The 20,075-nt window shown below is 39.6% G+C and overlaps 1 protein-coding gene across 1 annotated transcript in view; it reads left to right on the plus strand.

Moving 5' to 3' along the window:
• Positions 1–20,075, plus strand: part of LOC134545119 (uncharacterized) — a 485,066-nt gene that overhangs the window by 340,377 nt on the left and 124,614 nt on the right. Inside the window, exons 6-9 of the mRNA XM_063388552.1 lie at positions 1,607–1,975; positions 12,700–13,072; positions 17,493–17,560; positions 17,649–20,018. Coding sequence (XP_063244622.1) covers positions 1,607–1,975; positions 12,700–13,072; positions 17,493–17,560; positions 17,649–20,018 — 3,180 coding nt within the window. The remainder of the gene's footprint in view (positions 1–1,606; positions 1,976–12,699; positions 13,073–17,492; positions 17,561–17,648; positions 20,019–20,075) is intronic.

The raw sequence follows: 20,075 nt of genomic DNA on the forward strand, positions 1-20,075 counted from the left end.
ATGTGGAACTCTTCACGTAATAATTAATCCGTAACTCCCATCCTTTCATGCTTCGCAGCATTAATTTCGTACAGTATGTAAGACTGGTCGATTTCACTTGTTCGTCAATAACCTTATACCTTTAAGTCTCACTGTATATATTGATAACGTTAAAATCTTTGAATGGCTTCTAAAATCGAGATTTGACTATCAATACAGCTGTACACATTAATAATTTGGAAAATAATTACAGTAACTTATAGTTATCACGGAATGAATAGTAAATTAGAACAAATAACAGTTTAAAAATTTAAAAAAAAACATGCTTTTATAAATAAACCAAACTAAAAAGTAGAAGATAAATAGGTAATAGTTTAAAAAACTAAAAAAAAAAAAACTTTTTATAGAAAATCCAACTAAAAATAGAAAATAAATTTTAATAAATTTGAATTAAAAATAGTGTAAAATAAAAAAAAGTATTTTATTTAAAAAAAAAAAGTGCGGGGTGCTTTTTAAGATATTATCAAAATGATAATCCTTCTACTCATATCTGTCAATAAAATAATTATAATTATAGACACCATGCACCCCAAGGTTTTTTTTAAAATAAAATACATTTTTTTACACTATTTTAAATTCAAATTTATTAAAATTTATTTTTTACTTTTTAGTTGCATTTTATATAAAATCGTGTTTTTTTAAACTATCATTTATTCATGCCTAATGCCTAGTGCAATAAATGTCACATAAATGATCAATAGAGCAGAAGAGACATAGGATTTCCACCTTGGTGGTTTTTATTCACACTTGGATCATGGAAAACTGATAAAATTATTGGAAACATAAGTACATTACTGCTATGACATTTCCAGGTTGAAACATGAACAAGTTCACTTCTCATCAATTTCTACAGTACAGTTTCTACATTTTATTAAAGCCTGGATTATTTTTCTTAATTGCTTACAAACTTGATTGGTTGTACATTTATTAGGCAGTATTTACTTTAAATTAGACTGATCTAAGCAGAAATGAACCATCCTACAATACCCAAGAATATATAAATAAATATTTATATGTATTGTTAGCTGTAAAAGTTGAGGTTAAAATAAGTAATTTTGTGTTTCAAATTGAACCGGGTATTGATATTCTTGATTTACAGCACCAGTTTTTTTTTATTATTTTGACTCCATTTTTCACAAAATGTGCATAAACTTAAGTAGGTATGTCTGTTTGTACTTTTCAGCAACCATACGTTCAGTTGCACGTGGTTTTTTGGCCAGCAAGTCCTCAAGTGCAAAGAAATCCTCAGTGGCCGTGATGGCATCACAATAGTGGCGGAGGGTTTGTTGACAAAACATCCAGTTTGACTCTTGATTAATTCACAGACTCCTTGTAAATACCGCTGTTGTTTGAAGGCCACAATATTTTGGAGGATCCATCTATGATTTATCAGTTTTTTCCATTCATCTGTGTAGTATTATTGAAGCAGATGATATATGTTGTAAGTAACAGGATCCACTTGAGAGAAAATAATAGATTAAATACAATGTTAACACTGGGGGTGTACAGATGTCTGGATGGTTACAAGCCAGGAAAGGGCAGTGTGGAGCAGTGCTGTGGTGCGCAGGCTGCGACGGGACAGCGAGGTGGCCCGACGGCCGGCGGCGGGGCCCCAGGTGCCCTGGGACGACGGGGGGGAGCGGGACCGGCCCGGCCGAGACAGCGTGGCCACCACCAGCTCGGGCAGCGCGTCCAGCAGCGAGACGCTCAAGTGGCACGGCTCGCTGAGCGACGTGAGCTCGGCCGGGGGCAGCGCCCCGCAGTCCCGCCGGCTCATCGCCCACAGCGCCCGGGTGCAGACCCCGCAGAGGCACCACTCGGAGAGCGTGCTGTACCTGGGCGGCGGGGAGTGCTGCGACGCGCACAACAGGCTGCGGCTGTTCCCCGTCAACACGTACACCGTGCAGCCCCCGCCGGAGCAGCCCCAGCCGCACCGGTGAGGCGTGACGTCATGGGTGGTGTGGACGGTGCCACGAATGCATTGGTCAACTTGAAGGTTTTGTCCCGATCTGTGTCCTTTGGTAGCGTATAAGACGGTTCCCTTTTCAAAAGCGCTCTTTAACATAAAAGAATAAAAAATATTGTTGAACTTTAACAAGTAAAATGAATATTCAAAAATTGTTAACTTAGCTGCATACTCATGAAAAAAATTAACAAAAACCATTGAAAGACACTTTTTTTTTTGCGTTATATATTTTCTGTGCTCTGGGACTCAATTATGAAATGTGCACAGCGAGTAGGCCGTAGATGTGAGTGGTGTCGGTTTTCCCACCTGCGGAGCGTGTCGTGGCATTTTCTAGTAGTAACGACAAGCCATGTGCGCTTTCTGCAACCAGAGCATCATTTTACAGGCTACTCAGTTGCGACGCTATGCCCATTAATGACAGTGCGTGCAGTTTGACTAGTTTGTTCATGTGGCCAGTGATTGTAGCCTCCTGCACAGGAGCTTGGAAACTAATGAACTGTTGTCACGAGCAACTATCTACGGTCAAACTCCCGCCTGTGGCTTGTCGTTAGTATTTGAGAATACCACGAGGCCCACAGGTGGGAGAAACCGTTATTACCGCCGAACTGAAGTTGTCAACATGGCAGACCTACGCGTTACACCATAAACCTTTACATATCTATCCCAATTCGTAAACATATGGGGATACACCAGTCATATTGGTGTGCCAGATGAAAATTTTTAGTAGCAAAAATAATCTTAAATACATATTATAAACTTAAATAGTCATATAAAGGAGTAGTTGCAACTTTGAAAATATGTTAAAAATTTGACCTTGCTGTATTGGTACCAGTAATCTCTCAGAAATGTATCTTGTGCTTTGGTAGTGTCGACCTCCGTAGCGTAGTCGGGTACACACTGGCTGACGGTGCGAGGGTTTCTGAGTTCGAGTCCCAGGAAAGGCATGGGTGTAAATTTGTAAATGTTTAAATTTATCACTGATTTGTGAAAGTCAATTCAACTGTCACACTTAACACTCAAACAAACAACAAAATTGCGCAATTGACAAAATGGATGAAGTGTGTGCCTCCAAGTGACAAGATGTTCTTTTTGATTGAGTTCAATTCCCGTCACAGGAAAAAAAAAACATATTTATATAAATGAAGATTACAATATACAAATTGCACTTTAAGCAAAAATGACTTATTAATTTTTTTGTTGTATCTAATTTCATTCATTTATGTTTGTGCCATGTATAGAGCTTCAGAAAGATAAAGCTTGTTAAAACATTTTGTTTAATGTAAAACTTCTCTTTTGCTCTTTTGACATAGCAAGGAAGTTATTTTGCAGCCAAAGCTAAAGTGAGAAAACATATTTTTTTAATGTTAATATAATATTTTCCTTTTTAAATTTTATGTTGTATACTGGCTGTATATCCAGGTAGAAAGTGCTGTCAGTTTAACCAAATACTGAAAATACACAAAAAATGTAAGCCATTGATTCTAAAAGAATGTTACCACAGAATTGATTTTTTATAATTTTCTTGTGTACGTCACTTGCAAAAAATAATGCAGCTTAAGTGTCATCAATTGAAAATTTTCTGTTAATCTCTGGACTGAATGAGATGAATTTTTCCTTCTTGATTGGCTAATCTAGAAATGTAATTCATCTAATATTATTTTAAGAAGTATACAAGAGAATTTGTTTTTGATTTAATGTAGGAAACTTGCAAAATATACCTAATCATAAAATAACATGCATTGAATTCATAGTGGTAGTCCACGTACACTGTTTTGCCAGCGAGTCATACCTTTGTAATAGGTTATTTTGTGTTAGTTTATTTTTATTACTGTGTTGTATAACTTATAAAACTTTATGAGAAATTGTAATAAACCATTACTTTTTGCAGTAATAGCTCAAAAATAAGCAAAGCTAAGAATAGTGTAATCCTGTTCATAAACTAAATTCCTAAGTGAAAGAAAACCACCTCGCATTCTTAAAATTGTTTTTTTATACATCAATAACATATGTGCATTCACTTCCTTGTAAATTTCTTTCAGATACAATTTTTATTTTAAATTATAATTTTTTAATTACTATTGTTTTTATTGTTTATTTTTAAAATCCATTTTTTAAAATTTATGTGAGCCTAACTATTATGAGATAACAGAAAAAACGGGCAGAAATATTCATTAAAAGTTACAAGAGCAATTAGAGAAAAAATAATAACATTTTTGCATTAGGTAAAGTATATATAATGCTATAATAAAGTACATACAAAATTGAAATTAAAAATGCAATGAAAGGTCTGAAAAAGGTCTAGTTGGCCTTCATGTTTCGTTCATTGGCTCCATGCACTTTACCGTTGTGCTACAGACACATATAACCTACAACTTGAGAGGTTACCTAATAAAATAATAAAGCTAGTTTAATCACAAATTCTTAAAGTTTTGTTTATTTCATATTAAGATTATTTAAGTTTATGAAATGTATTCCAAGGTAGTTCCACTATGACAAAGTTTCATTTGACACACCAATATTTTTGGTACGATTCCCGATGTCCAGAAAATAAAACATTTATGGATGTGTGCTATCACGCGCGCGAGTCGACCATCTTGACAGCTTCGGCTCATGGGTATATGAGGAAAGAATAACGCAATTTCCCAGCATTCAACAGTAGTCGTACCGCCTGCCTAGTAGTCTGCAGTGCTCTGAGACTACCTCAAGTAGGCGGGAGTCTTGATGTCACCTACCCGTGTTTTTTTTTTACTTTTGAGAATACCGATACTGGTGGAAGACGGGTTGTCGTGAGCGTGAGTCACGACAAGATGAGGCTAATGTATTTTAGAATCGAGCCAGTGGTGACGACTTTAGAAATCATTAAATTCAGATATGGCAATTGTAGTCAGGGAAGTTTTATGTGCGACAATGTGACATCATTCACATTAGGATAAGGGCACGGGCCGCCCACAGGTTCGGACTGTTGTAGACGGCCTTTAGTGTTTCCTCGACAATGAGATCATCAGACACTGCAACCCGCGATACATATCAGGAATGTTGGTATAAGCATCACCCATGGCATATACCAATAAGTAGGGGCAAGTTTGTATGGTTAATTGTGATGAAATCATAAAGCATGACAGTACACCACATAACATAACAATACAAGTTAATAAACCATTTAGCACTGAAATGTAATCTTTTTATATTATTAAATTTAATAAATTTATTTATGTGATATTACCAAAATATTTCGACTAAGTGGATTCACTAACTCATTTTTACATTACTAACATTGCTACATTTTTCAAAGACACAAATGCTTGTGTATTTATTTTTATTGTTCTGAGTAAATCTGTCTTAAGTTATTCTTATTACATTTATGTATTAAAATACATAATGTATCACAGTCATAATTTTACTATTTTGGTGAAATAACTATTATGAAACATTTTAGTGTCCTCTTTGTTCAATAAAACACTACATTTATGAACCAAAAGAAGTAATAAAAATTAAAAAAAACAATAATATCGAAATCTATTGTTTTAAAAATAAAAATGTCTTAAAAATAAAACCATAAAATAAAATCTTGTCTCCACCAGTAAGGGTGATTTACAAAAACCATGGAAAACCACATTAAGGATGGCCAGACTGGATTCCACCCCTGGGTTTTCTGGAATGCTATTCTTATGTCTTAACACTACACAATCTCGCTCCATGCTTAAAAGTTGCACTTGTGTAACTAACTGCAAGCTTAAATTGTTAACTTAGTTGAAGCTTAACGGAGCGTGTTTTGTTAAACTAAAAGCTTAAAATTGTCTTGCAGGAAGCTTGTCGTGTGAGCCTAAAAGCTTTATTATGAGCATGAATGAGTTGATGTTAAAATTTTCCGGACAAGTTAAACTCTGCAAGGAAAACGCAAGGCTTGCCTTAAGCTAACATGCTATCTGGGGCTCTCCAGCTGCAAGCTAGTTTCAGTGACATGGACCGATTGTTGTCTTCTGTGCTCGGGACTAACATTGGCGCAGTTTCCCAACAGAACGGCTCCAGGGCTGGGCAAGCCAGGCAACCACCCAGGTCCCTGCGACTGGCAGGGCCCCACAAGTCCTTTTATTATCGATGCACCCATAAATTAAATGTTTGTCATTAAATTGTAGACCTCTTTTTTATTTATACATTATGCGGATGTAATTTATTTAGATTGTTCTTAGTATTAATTTTTTATTATTTAACTGATAAATATATCGGCAAAATCATTGTCGAAATGGAAGATTCTGGCTGGCTTAAAAAAAAGTTGTATCTAAGAGTTAATTCTTCGAACTCTTATCTTTCAGACTTTTCGGTAAGGTTCCTCTCAAAAATATTAGAGCCCCGCAGAAGTAAATTTACCAGGGCCTCGCAAAGTCTAGGGCTGCCCTTGCGGTAAAAATCAACAAATGTAAACAGTGACATGTCTCTTGTTTACAAATTGCACCTGGCAGACACCTACTTATGTTAAAAATATTGAATTTAAAGTTGTTATTTCACACAGTGCATATTTTAATATAGGTACTAGCTAAGAGAGACCAAACACATACTGCATTGAAACTCAGGCATAGAAAGTGCTATGGGATTTTACAACCAAAACATGAAGCATGGTGTCTGACAGTTCTATTATCATAGGGGTTTAATGTTAGAGCCGAAAATGTTTTGCTACATTGGTCTAAAACTTCTACCTCCCTTCAGTGTTGCGGCTTCTATCTATCGGGGCCTTATGCTGTGTGTGAGCTCTCTCTCACTCATTCTCATCCACTCTTGTGTACTCTCGCTATTCCTTGTTGAGGAAGAGAAAGTGAATTTAAGAGTGAGTGATGATATTTACTGGTATACTCTTGAAACCTAATTTTGGTAGCCATTTTAATTTTCAAAGCAAACATAATAATATTGTTATATTCTTGACTGTGACCATAAATATTTTAAGTCGTTTTGATTAAGGCTGCAGAATAATATAGATTATCCTGTACTGTATTGTAAATATGTGGCCAATGAGGTGACATTAGAACATATGAAAAGTCAGTCATTGATATTTGTTACTTGTAAATCTATAATATGAATAGATTGCATTCATGTGTCTTTTGTAGAATGAACCAAAATGTGAGCATAGTGAGTAAGCATAGCTTTTATTGAGACACATTCTTAGTGGAATATGTCTGCCTGGTAACCTGCAGCTGATTTAGTCATTTTAAATAACAATATACTGGCCACAGTATTTACAAAATGATTATAAACTCCAAAAAGTTTACATGCTACCAGGATATTGCAATATATAATAGCATGTAAGGATTATAAAACAAATGTTAAATACCCAAAATTTATAGTAAATTACAGTAATAACTTTGTATTCACTAATGCAACAATAACATAAACTATCTTATCTTCAAAGATTGCAGAGCATTCACAGGTACCTAATGTTTACATTTGACATTGCTACCACCATGGAATGTTCAAATAAATATAGCAATCTGAATCAAAGCTTAGGAAAAGCTTGTTCCAAGCTGACAGCTGGAGGCTTATTGTCTTCTCTGGGAAGTATGCGAGTCTGTTCTTTGGTGGATAATACACCATCTTTGTTTTTAGTCAGGAGTCTGGGTGGCCGTGGTAACGTTTTACGCTCATGTGGGGAGGGTTGAGGGTTCGATCCCAAAAACCGGGCATGATGAGCACTGAGTTGGTACTATTGAGATTTTAAGGAATGGACTGGGTTATCGCTTTGTATCACTTTATTCGTTTAGTAATCAACATTTCGTCACCTTACGCCATTGATAGTTATTCTACCAGTGAGGAAGAAAGAAACGAAAAAGAAAAAACAAAATAACAAAACAATTGCATAGTGAATAGTGTTGCCACAGGGCATAACATAAGGGTCAAACAATCGATATATAATAATGGTAATAATAATATAGAGTGCAAGAGTTCAATGTCTCAATACTCTCCCTCATTGAAGAGTGCACTTTAGTCGTCATCACTTTAGTCCAATTCCATCCATGTGGTTTGATAGCTTCGGTCTGTGAAGTGGTTTTGTTAACATGTCCGCTAATTGGTTGTCCGTTGATATAGGTTGAATGTCAATTAGTCCTTCCTGTACGACTTCTCTGACGAAAAAGTGCCGGATCCGTATGTGTTTTGTTCGTCGGTGCATTTCCGGGTTCTTGGCTAGTTTGATAGCGGATTCATTATCGACGTAGAGGCTCGGAGTCTCACGAAGGCTGCCGAGCTCTGTTAGAAGTCCTCTCAGCCAGACCAATTCCCTTGCGGCCTCACTAGTGGCCACGAGCTCTGCCTCAGTTGTGGATATTGCAACGCTGGTCTGTCTCTGACTGCACCATGAAATTGCTCCTCCAGCATACTTGGATATTATCCCTGATGTGGACCGTCCGGTGCTGGGGTCTCCACCAAGATCCGCATCACTGTAGCATTCGAGGAAACTTGGGTCCTTTCCTGATTGGTATACGATTCCAAGTTCCTCAGTTCCTTTCAGGTATCGGAATATTCTTTTGACACGAACTATGTCTTCAGCAGTTGGTTTTTCCAGTGCACGCGAGGCAACGCCTACAGCGAACGCGATGTCCGGTCTTGTTGCTACCATTAAGTACATCAGTGCGCCTACCGCTTGACGATATGGGTAGTTTTCGATTTCTCTCCCTGATTCAGAATTCCCTTGTGGATTACTTACAATGGGTGTCGACACGCTCCTACAGTTTTCCATGCCGAATCTCTTCAAAATCTTCCTAGTGTAGTTCCTTTGGTCTACTTTGATTGTACCATCGTCTTGATGGGTTACTTCCAGTCCGAGGAAGTAGGACAGCTTCTTATGGCTGACTTTGAACTCAGATTTCAGCGCTTCCAAAAAATTGTCCAACTCCCTTTTGCTGGTTGATGCAATTAGCCCATCGTCAACGTACAGTGCTAGGATGAGTTGATCTTCACCTATTTTTCTTGTAAATAGACAGGGGTCAGCACTACAAGTTGTGAAATCTAGGGTTTTCAGAAAATCAACGAATCTCTTGTGCCAACATCGTGCTGCTTGTTTCAGTCCGTATAAGCTCTTTTTGAGTCTGCAGACTTGATTTGTGCCGTCATTGTATCCTTCGGGTTGCTGTATGTAAATTTCTTCGCTATCATAGAGCTCACCATAGAGAAAGGCAGTGGACACATCAAATTGGGCGAGTGACATCTTCTTGCTTGCTGCGATGCTTAGGATGGTTCTTATAGTACTCATCTTCGCAACAGGACTAAATGTTTCATTGTAATCTACCCCTTTCTCTTGTGAGAACCCTTTGACGACTAATCTGGCCTTGTATCTTTCAATGTTTCTATCTGGGTTTTCCTTGATCTTGTATGTCCACTTGCAAGCCAGTGCCTTCTTGTCTTTGGGTAAGCTCTGAAGCGTCCACGTTTCGTTTTCTGTCAATGCCTTCATTTCTGTGTTCATAGCTTGTCGCCAGCTCTCGGAGTTTTTCGAATTTATTGCTTCCTGGTAAGTACCTGGGGTGTCGGGATTTTCTGTCTTAATGAGTGAAACGTATTCTTCGTATCGCTGGGGGGGTCTTATTTTGTCCCTGTCTCTCAGTGCCATTTTCTGGTTTTTGACATTCTCTGGGTCGCTGAATTCTAGGAAATCTTCCAGATCACTTGATTCTTCTTGACATTTTTCGGGAGTATTTTGGCTATTGAACTGTTTTTCGTCCTCTGATTCGATTTCCTTTTCTTGACCCTCTTGTGACTGAGATTCCTCACACTTTTTGGGAAGGGAAATTGCCATTTTCGTTGTCAATGGTTTTTCGTTGAAGACTACGTCTCTGGATCTTATAATCCGTCTTCCGTTGTTCCATATTCTGTATCCGCAGAAGTCGTATCCAACTAGGATACCTTTGATGGCTTTTTTGTCCAGTTTACCCCTTTGCTTTGGTATGTGAGCGTAGCATTCGCTTCCTATTATCTTAAGGTGCTTGAGGCTTTCTTTCTTCCCAAACCAAAGTTCAAATGGAGTCTTGTCTGCTATTGTGGTTGGACCAGTTCTATTTAGAATGTAGACAGCTGTATTGGTCAATTCAGCCCACAATGCTTGAGGTAGGTTGTCATGAGCGTGTAACATAGCTCGAGCAGCTTCCACGACCACTCGGTTGTCTCTTTCTATGTATCCGTTCATCTCGCTGCAGTAGGGCATCGTGAGAATCTGTTGGATACCTTGGTCATCTAATAATCTCTTCATTTTGGAGTTGTCAAATTCTCCGCCGTTATCACTCAGAAATGACTGTGCCTTGTGACCAGCACGTTCACATTCTTTCAGCACTAGGAGGAATTTTTCATAGACCTCAGATTTTTCCTTTATGAAATATATGAATCGAAATCTCGTGAAATCGTCTTTGAATAATACATAATAACGGGAACCTGAACATGATGGTTCGAATGGGCCGCATACATCGGCGTGGATGATTTCACTTGGTGCTGTGGCTCTTTTCCTTCTGCCAAACTTGAGTCTGTGTGCTTTGCCATAAACACAGCCTTCGCAAACTTCAGAATCTATCTTGACAGTTATGCCTAATTCTCGTTCGATGAATGCCTTTACATGCTTCTTATTTTGATGTGCTAAGCGTTCATGATAGAGCTGCAGAAGATCTTCGTCGCTGGATACAGAGTTTACATGATTAGCACTGGATAGATGCAGTTGATACAGTCCACCATTCCGCATTCGGGAGCCGGTCAAGATGTTCTTGTTATTGACTTGGAAACAGCATTTCTCGGCTGTAGAAACGAACTTGCTGCCAGGGTTTTTGTCCTGAGCAGACAAGACAGAAAATAGGTTATTGCTCATTTCTGGCACGTACCAAACATTAGAAAATGTTAATTCTCTCTGTGTACCGTCAATGTAGGTGTGCACAACAATATCGCCTGTACCGATGGCTGGCACACTAATGCCATTTGCTGTTGTCACCTTATGGGGAGAACTGAATTCTTTAACAGACATAAAAAGAGACTTGTTGTTGCAAACATGGTTTGTGGCGCCATTATCTACAAACCAATTTTTATTATCACAGTTGGTGGAAAATACATCATTGTTGGTAGCATATAACACCATGTTGCTGTCAGAAAGGTCTTGAGATTTATTTTTAGGTGGCCTACCATCCCTTTTCCATTGTATGCAATTCTTAATAACGTGACCTTCTTTATGGCAGTAGTAACAGGTTACTTTGGACTTGAAATTATGTTTGAATGCAACAAGTGCCTCTTGTGAGTCTAAACATTTGGCCTGAGAGCCTTTGATTGCTAATTCTCTTTCGTGGGTACAGAGCTGACTGGTTAAATTCTCAACCGTCCTTTCACTTTTAGGCATTAGAAGCCAGCTGGATTTGAAAGAGAAATACTCAGGGGGCAGAGTCTCCAGAACCTTACAAACGAGTAACATATCTGGCAGAGTTTTAATTTCCATGCTTTCAGACAACTGTATGTTGAGGTTATTCCAAATATTTTTAATCTTTGACAGGTGACTAGCCATGTTGTCATTGGAATCTGACTTGTACGTGAAAAATTGCATACATAGACAGAAAGCTTTATCTTCAGTGACACCTTCATATAATCTATGTAACTCTTGCCAGACTTCCTTTGAAGTGTTGTACCTCATTACTTGTGTTAAAGTTTCTTCTGTCATGTTACTTGTCAGAATCAATAAAGCTTTCGTGTCCGCATTTTGGTAGAAGTCTAATTTGGTATCATGAGCTGTTACCTATTGAGCAGAAGCCGTTGGATCGGGTGGGACAGGCTTGGTCAACTTGCCGATGACAACGTCCTCACCCCCGGGAATACTTCTGAGTAGGATAAGTACCTTGTACTTCCATGTAGCCCAGTTGTTCTTTCCTTCGAGATTGCCAATGTTTACCTTCAGATCCATTTCGAAAAACTTCGACCGACTAATGGATTAAGAACTTGAAACGGGTTAACACACGCGCAACGAAAAGATAAAGTCGATAAAAACAGTCCTGCGATCCTGGGCCCATAACCTATTGAGATTTTAAGGAATGGACTGGGTTATCGCTTTGTATCACTTTATTCGTTTAGTAATCAACATTTTGTCACCTTACGCCATTGATAGTTATTCTACCAGTGAGGAAGAAAGAAACGAAAAAGAAAAAACAAAATAACAAAACAATTGCATAGTGAATAGTGTTGCCACAGGGCATAACATAAGGGTCAAACAATCAATATATAATAATGGTAATAATAATATAGAGTGCAAGAGTTAAATGTCTCAATAGGTACCAAATTGTTTTTGAACCTATTATAATTTTGTAGGTCCCATCAGGGCTGTCGAAAGTAACGAAGGGCCCAAGGGCATTTAATTTTGTCGGGCCCTCTTCACATTACCTAGTGTAGAAAATTTCACTCTCTACAATTTAAAAAAAAAATTAAACTAAATGTTATAATGGCCGTAACTGTAAACAAATCTATGCATACCACATAACTTGTAAGGTTTTCAATTAATTTTATCAACAACAGACTTATAATTTTCATTCTATGGGTCCTGGGAATTTTGTCTTAGTCTCTGTGCATTATTGCACAACGTAAATGCTATCAAACAAAATAGTGACCTTTCTATACTGTGTTGTTCACACCAAGCATGGCTGTTTAGCCCAGCTCGGTGGACTGACAGATGATCTCAGGGATTGTTCTGGTGGCAGGCCAGCGCCGGTGTCTCCCCAGCAGTCGGCACTGTCGGTGGCAGAGCGGATCTGCGAGCTGGAGAAGCAGCAGAAGCAGCAGCTGCAGACTCGCTACACGTACCTGGACCCGGACAAGAGGCACCGTGTCTCCGACCCCACCCTCAAGGCCATCCAGAAGAAGGCGCTGCTGTCCTTCTACGAGAGGCACCACTCGGCGGGTGGGCGGGGCCAGGCGTGGCGCTCGGAGCCCCAGCTGGCCCAGCCGGTCACCATGGCGGCCTGCCCCCAGTCGCCGCCCCCGCAGCCACCCCCACGCCCCCGGCCAGCCCCCGCTGCGTCCTCCCGCCGGGCCTCCTCCGCCTCCGACTATGCGGGCGGCTCCTGGAGAGAGGCAAGTACGCTAGAGAGTAATACCAGACAGCTCCAAGAGTTTTGCATGAAAACCTGGAATGCCAGTATCAACAATTGTATTTGTTTTGAAAATTAACTTCCTTTACTCTTTAACGTTTTTCTCATACAAATGTATGGCAAAAACTAACATTTAGTGATGTAGGTAATATCTTACCATGTTAGTGAAAAATGTTTGTCACCAAAAACATAATAACATAAATTTAACTTTTTATTTTTATTATTTTTTTAGCAACATATCTTTCTGCACTTTTGTTTGTTTTGATAGCATAGAGATGTTTGGGTTTGTTCTCTTAGCATATGTGTGTTAATAAATTTTTCTGGCTCACCCGCCACTCAGAACAGTTCTGTCTTCGTGTTTCCTGCAAACACATGTGGAGTCTCTTGGGGCCAGGGGTGGTGTCGTGGTAAGACCTCTGAAACTTCCCACCAAGGCACACCAGTTTCGAATCCCCACTGGTCCAACTGATAATTCTTTGCAAATGGGGAATGTGGTGTACATTGTGTTGTGTTGGTTTTTTCAAGGCCCTGTCATGTGCCCAACAAATGGATCTTTGCTCAGCACACTTGGTGGTCTTCTTTTCATTGCTGTTTATTTGTGTACTGTTAGCAATAATTAATTATTCATGATTTAATATCGGGAGAGGAGGTAAGGTGATGAAGCCATTTTTAGTTTGTTGCATTTTTACGCCATTATTTTTTTTTATCTAGGACAATTTGTACAGATGTTTTATTACGCAGATTGTTTGCCAACTGTGTGTCATAAGTTTAATAGGTACAGGTAATACCAAAACAAGCAAATTTTGTAAATAACATATGTCCATAAACACAACCTTATAAAGTTACAGGCTCTAACAGAAGCATGCGAATATGAATTTGGCGGGCTTCAGGGACTACACTGGCTGAGAGGACGTGTGCAATGGTGTTCAAATGTTTCCCGGGAAGCAGGCAATGAGCTGGATGCAGAAGTTAAGAATTAGCCGTACTTAGTTTGGCATCAAATTCCAAGTTTCAGGCAGTCACTAGTTAAGCCGTACGAAGTTCTTCCTGTTCGGTACATATCTGTTGTGGAAGCCCCCTTGGTAAAAGTTTACTTCTGCTGCAATCTTTTTCGCCTGCTTGTAGATCATTAATACATCACTTATGTCTGCGGATGTAATGTCTGCAGTGCTATTGCTGTTTGTATATCTGTAATTGCAGCACTGTACTCGCTAACAGTCAACACTGCGCTAATAGCCCAGAAGCCAAACACGTAAACGTACCATAACCAACCATCCAATGTGCTGTACACCAGACTGCTGTTGTATTTGAGTAACTAAATGTCTGAGCCCATCTTGTTGCTTGCTTCCCGCAGAACGTTTCAGCATCATTGCCGCGATTGAGCATCCCCTCAGCCAGTGGAGTAGTACCCTGAAGCCTGCGTTCTTCAAATGTGTATGCTACTGTTCGCACCTGTAACTTTGCAGGATTTTGTTACCGGACATATGTTCCTGAGCAAAAATCGCCTATTTTGGGATACCCTGCTACCATTAAATTTATGCCCCGCAATTAGCGAATATTCTGTTTAAACATTGCATGTTGTGTTTTGAATCAAATTTTGTCTTCAGTTTTTTACGTGTTATTTTTTTTTGTTGAAAGTCCGGCAGATGATCATTAGCTACTATAGTTTTTTCCTGACAAATTGCATTGTGGCCTCTGACTAGAAGTCTTTGTCATTGTCTCCACGGCTGATTTGAACTAGCACAGAATTCACTCTTGGCTTAAGAAAATAAGGTTGTTGATTTTTGCTGATGAATGCCATTTATTAATTAAATGTTGTGATACCTAAATTTTTGTATAAACTATATTTTGTATTCTGTCACAATTTAATTCTAAATAGATGTGAAGCAGTTGGTGGATTGACAATGCTGTTGAAAAAGTCAACTAATTTTGAAGGGTCTTTCAAGAAATGATAAAGTGTTTGTGTTTTTATTCCCAACGAGATCTCTGTCCTGAATGAAACTGATAGATGGCTGAATTTACGCCTGTTCGAGAAGATTAGTTCATGACCTTCCAGAATTTGAGTTATGTAAAAATAGCTGGTGGTTAGTGTGTTGCTTTCCCATGACTACTACACTGCACATGTATTTCACTTTTGTCATAGCACAGCTGTAACTCTTTCAATTTCTTTATACAAAGCACAAGTAAAGACAACCATTTCGTAGCTCCCATGATTTAAAAAAAATTCTTGCTAGTCTGTCTCCTGTATGTGGCTCCCTATTGGCTCGTGTAAGCTGTAGGTTACCCCTGCCAATGGCGGAGAGAAGGGCAGATGAACGAAGAGTTTTGGGTGGGGTATGATAAACCTCCTAGTTATGTTGGGAGCATGAAATAATTAGCTCCTTAAAAACACATTTCTGACCTCTTGAAAAGTCATTATTAAAACTGTGGTTTCATCTGATTTAAAAAACACATGAGTGAGTTTTTCAGTATTCGCAAGAGATGTGTAACATCTAACCTCGGTAACGAGCATATTCATTTGTTCTCATGTGTAGCAAATACTTTTATAATAGAAAAATCGGACACCAAATTCAATGTAGAATTCTTTAAAATATTGCAGAGCATGATAAATATATACAAAAATTGTTTTTCCAACTACATTTCTTGATGTGAATCACATGTAGTTTTCACACCTGCAGCTATAATTTGTTGCGGGAGCAGCTACGTTGCCTATTGAATCATTTGATTAGCAGACCGACATTTTATATTATATAATGAAATGGCTCTGATAAAAGCGAAAAAGACATGAAAAATACTACCTGGCTTTTGACCTGACTTTCAACAAGGAATTTTATTAAAATAATGCCCATCTGGTACAAATTCATTAAACAGTTAATACTATTAAGTATTCCTTTGGCTTTGTGATCTTTGGTTCACACCATCCACCTCAGATGGCAGCACAGTGGTTACTCATTTTCGTTACATGTAATGACTGTACCATTCACTAAATTACTCCTACCAAATGTCATGTACTGAAAGCTAAGATGTTACTCATAAAGAAAAATTGCAAACAGTTTAGTAGCCATAAATATTTTAAAATTGTACATGTTAACAAAAAATAATTGGACCAACTTCAAAGGTCGGGTGTGGTCCGAAGTAGATTATTGTTTGCTATCACTCTAGTTTTATTTTACTTCTAGGAGGATATGGAAGGTGGTGGGACTGCAAACAGCCCCATGGCTCGTCCGATAGGACTGCCACTGACCCATGCCCTGGATGTGAGATCCCATCTGTTAAGCATTCTGCCCCTTTGCCACAGCCTGATACTTGCTGGTCAAGGACCCTTAGCCAAGGGGTAGGTTACCAGGATATATACCTCCCCAAAATTCTGCAGAAGTGATACTTTTGCAGTTGATACATAATTTTTTTTATCAATGTTTTCTTAAATTATTTCTGAAATAGCTATTTTTAGACTGTCAAATGGTAAACAAATTGTTTACAACAACTTCAAGGTTATATTATAAATCCTTAGCAGACAATGCCAAAAATTCCTCCCCTCAAAATGAATTACTGGGCTATACTCCTGATATTCACTTATATTATTTTAAAGTTTAAATAACTGAGTTCTGTACAACATGCATCTGAAAGTTTTCTAGGCAAACTTTGAGGAGTTATAGGGTGTAGTAAGATAAATAATGTTTCTCAGTTACATCCCAAATTAAGGTAACAACATGATAAAAGACAAAACCTTTTTTTCGTGAAATGTTGAAAGGTAGACAACACTTTGTACTGTGATACTACCTCAACAGCTACATTCATTGATCAATGGTTGAATGTGACCGTAGGATGAACAGTCTGGTTTAAAACATTATTAACATAAAATATTAGACAATCCACAAGGAATTTTAACATCCACATTTGAGCTAGTAAAATGACTACCAATAATGCAATATAGTGTTAGAATGCTGATGATTCAGTATATGACAAGATGAAAATTGTAGGGCATTAATATGCTGTGCAGCTTACCCAATGAAACACCTCTCCTCTTAAGCTAAATTTGCATATGTTAAACCAATTCCATGTTGCTTGATCGATCTTACTGGCACTGTAATCAAACAACACCACATACTTGACCAATGTTTTGACCAGCTTGTGAGTCTTCATGGCAGCTTGTGAAATATTAAACCATGAACAGTGTTATTCTAGTAATGTTAGACCAAGATGTGTGGCCTACCTTTTAGGCATAGCTTATCTTGTAGGAATGCCATTACCCTATATTTGTAATCTGACATATGTTAATGGAATTGCTTGCTACTACCGTCTATTGCATTCATCTTTTTAAATTTCATTATTTTGTTACATTTTTACAGTTAATTTTTATATTAGTTTCCTTGCTGAATAAACTAATAAAACCATCTTTCCAGATGGCCACACTTCGGGAAAACAGCAGTATGGATCAAAGCAACATGAAGGATACTCATCACCAACATAGGTAGGGAGACATTTTATTGACTGCTCCTTTAATTCACTTTTTATTTGTTGCTATGCATAGTTGATTTGTGCTCGTGTGCACGTTCCAGCTCCAGCTGTGGCTCCCTCTCTGCCGATCTCCTGGGGCCCCTCATCGTGGGGCCTTCCATCTGCGTGGACGACTGGGTGCCGGAGCGACCGCCGAAGAAGCCTCACTTGCGAGCAGCTTTCCCTCCTCCAGTGCCCGACCGGATGCCCAGCCCCGACTTGCCACCCCCTTCCCCACCTACCGTCCTTGAAGATGAGGTATTCAACTCAGAGGAGCCTCTCCCGCCACCTCCACCGGAGCTGGCTGCCCCTGATTGGGCGGCGAGCGAAGCAGGTGCTTCTGATAGGAACTCTTTAGAAAGTCATAATGGTCCGACCACTGATGGTGCTTCTCAAATTCCCACCAATGCAGACAGCGTAAATGTGCCTTTAAAGTACGATGGTAGCATTGTTTCAACTCAGAAGTATTTCGAAGCCCAGCAGAAACATGCAGATGGTCAAACATCTTATAAGACCACTGAAAACTCAGCACTTCCTGTGAACTGTCCCACATCTCAAACACAGTCAACTAACATGCCTTTCAGACATTCAGAATATACTGTGCAAGATAAGGCAGTAAATTCTGCAGGTGGCCCATTAAACCCAGAAAACAGCATATCTTTCAAACTCCAAGAAAATTCTGCTGTTAATCCCAGGTATCCTGACAACAAGTTTTCAGCAGCATTCAGACAGTCAGATACTTCTTTCATGAATCATGTTTCAAACAATAGGCACAACAGTAACTCTCAAAGGCATCAGTGGAGTAGCAACTTCATCCAAAGGTCACTAGACAGCGTGACGTCCTCCCAGAGGTATTTAGAGAATGGTCCAGTTTCGTACGACCACCAAGATAACTCCCGGCCTTACCAAAGGCACAACCATGATGTAATGACATCATCTGTTCAGAGGCATCACGCAAGTGCCTACTCTCCAACCAAACATGGTGCAGATGGGCACAGATATTCAGAGAATGGGTTCTCTAGCAGTAGATACAAATATGGTCCTAGCTCTCCTCAAAGACCTCAGCAGGAAGAGGGTTCTGCAAATCAAAAACAAGGGATCACAAACGTTGGTGCTACAAATCCAAAGAATAATGGGAACGTGAGTGTTCACAGAAGCGATAGTAAGTCTGCAAACAAACAAGGACTGCAAAAGCCTTTAGAAAATGGGCTTTCAAATGGTCATAGCTACGTTGGATCCTCAGTGCCTCAGAGACACAGTGATGGATCATACTCACAGAACATCTCAAACTCTTCATCAGTTTCAACTTCTCAACCGTACAGAAGCATGAATGTATCCTTCAAGAGATTTTCTTCGATGAAGCACACAGATAACAGTGCAGCGGAGGATGCCAATGCTAGTCTGTCCAGGTTTTCTGATGGCGCTCGCGCGTCGCTGCGGTACCCTACCCAGAAACTCATGGTGAATGGGAAACTAGCGACTTCGCTCAGCGAGTGGGCACCGGCCAGCAACGTCATGTCCCGTAGCGACGGCAACAGGGGCAGCGTCCGGGTCAAAGCCGTCATGGAGCCGTGCAGAGCCCGGCTGCAGAGGGTCCCAGCCGTGCTCAGCAGCAGGGAAGTGTCTCAGCCGTTGCACGGCTCGCAGAGCTCGGGCAGAGTTCCCGAGTCAACTAGAATCCCGATGGTGCAGAGCAACAAAGAAGTTGCTCAGATAACTCACTGCTGCGGCAAAGTAGTCGAGTCAGCCAAGTTTCCTTCAGTGCAAACCAGCAAAGACTTGCCTCAACCAGTGCTGATAGCCCACACTTGCAGTAGGGTGCTGGATTCATCAAGGGGGTCTGTAGTGCAAAGCAGCAAAGTTCAAGAATCAGGAAGGGTTCCTTTAGTGCAGAGAAACAAAGAAGGAGTGCAGACAGTTCAAGTTTCTATTAAAGTGCCAGAATCTTCTAGGGTAATGACTTTGCCTAGCTGCAAAGAAACATCTTTGTCTGTACAAGTGCCACAGAGAGCACAAGACTCAGCAGGGCTTTCTCCAGTGCACAGCAATAAAGAAGTACTTCAGCCAGTGCCCGTGTCAGTACCTCAGTCTTACGGCAAAGAACCGGATTTGACTCAGGTTTCGTGCCCGCAAAACAGCAAAGAAGTGCCTCAGTCTGTGCAAGTACCCCAGAGTTCCAACAAAATTTTACAGTCAACACGTGTTTCTTTGGTGCTGAGCAGTAAAGACACTCCCCAGCCTGCGCTCTCATCTCACAACCCTGGCAGCGCACTGGAGTCAACTAAAGTTCCTTTAGCGAAGAGCAGCAGTGAGTCGTCACAGCTGACGCCGGTGCCTTGCAGCCCTGACAAACTTTCAGAATCACCGAGGGTTCCCTCTCCAGCAGATGAAAATGGAGGTCTTGAAATCGCCACACTTGAAGAAGACCAACAGTGAGTACCACACTTTAATTTACTGTTTTCTTTTTTTTGTAAATGAAAAAAAATTAT

This window comes from Bacillus rossius, chromosome 1 (assembly GCF_032445375.1).
Source record: "Bacillus rossius redtenbacheri isolate Brsri chromosome 1, Brsri_v3, whole genome shotgun sequence".
In the NCBI taxonomy this organism is placed as follows: Eukaryota; Metazoa; Arthropoda; class Insecta; order Phasmatodea; family Bacillidae; genus Bacillus; species Bacillus rossius.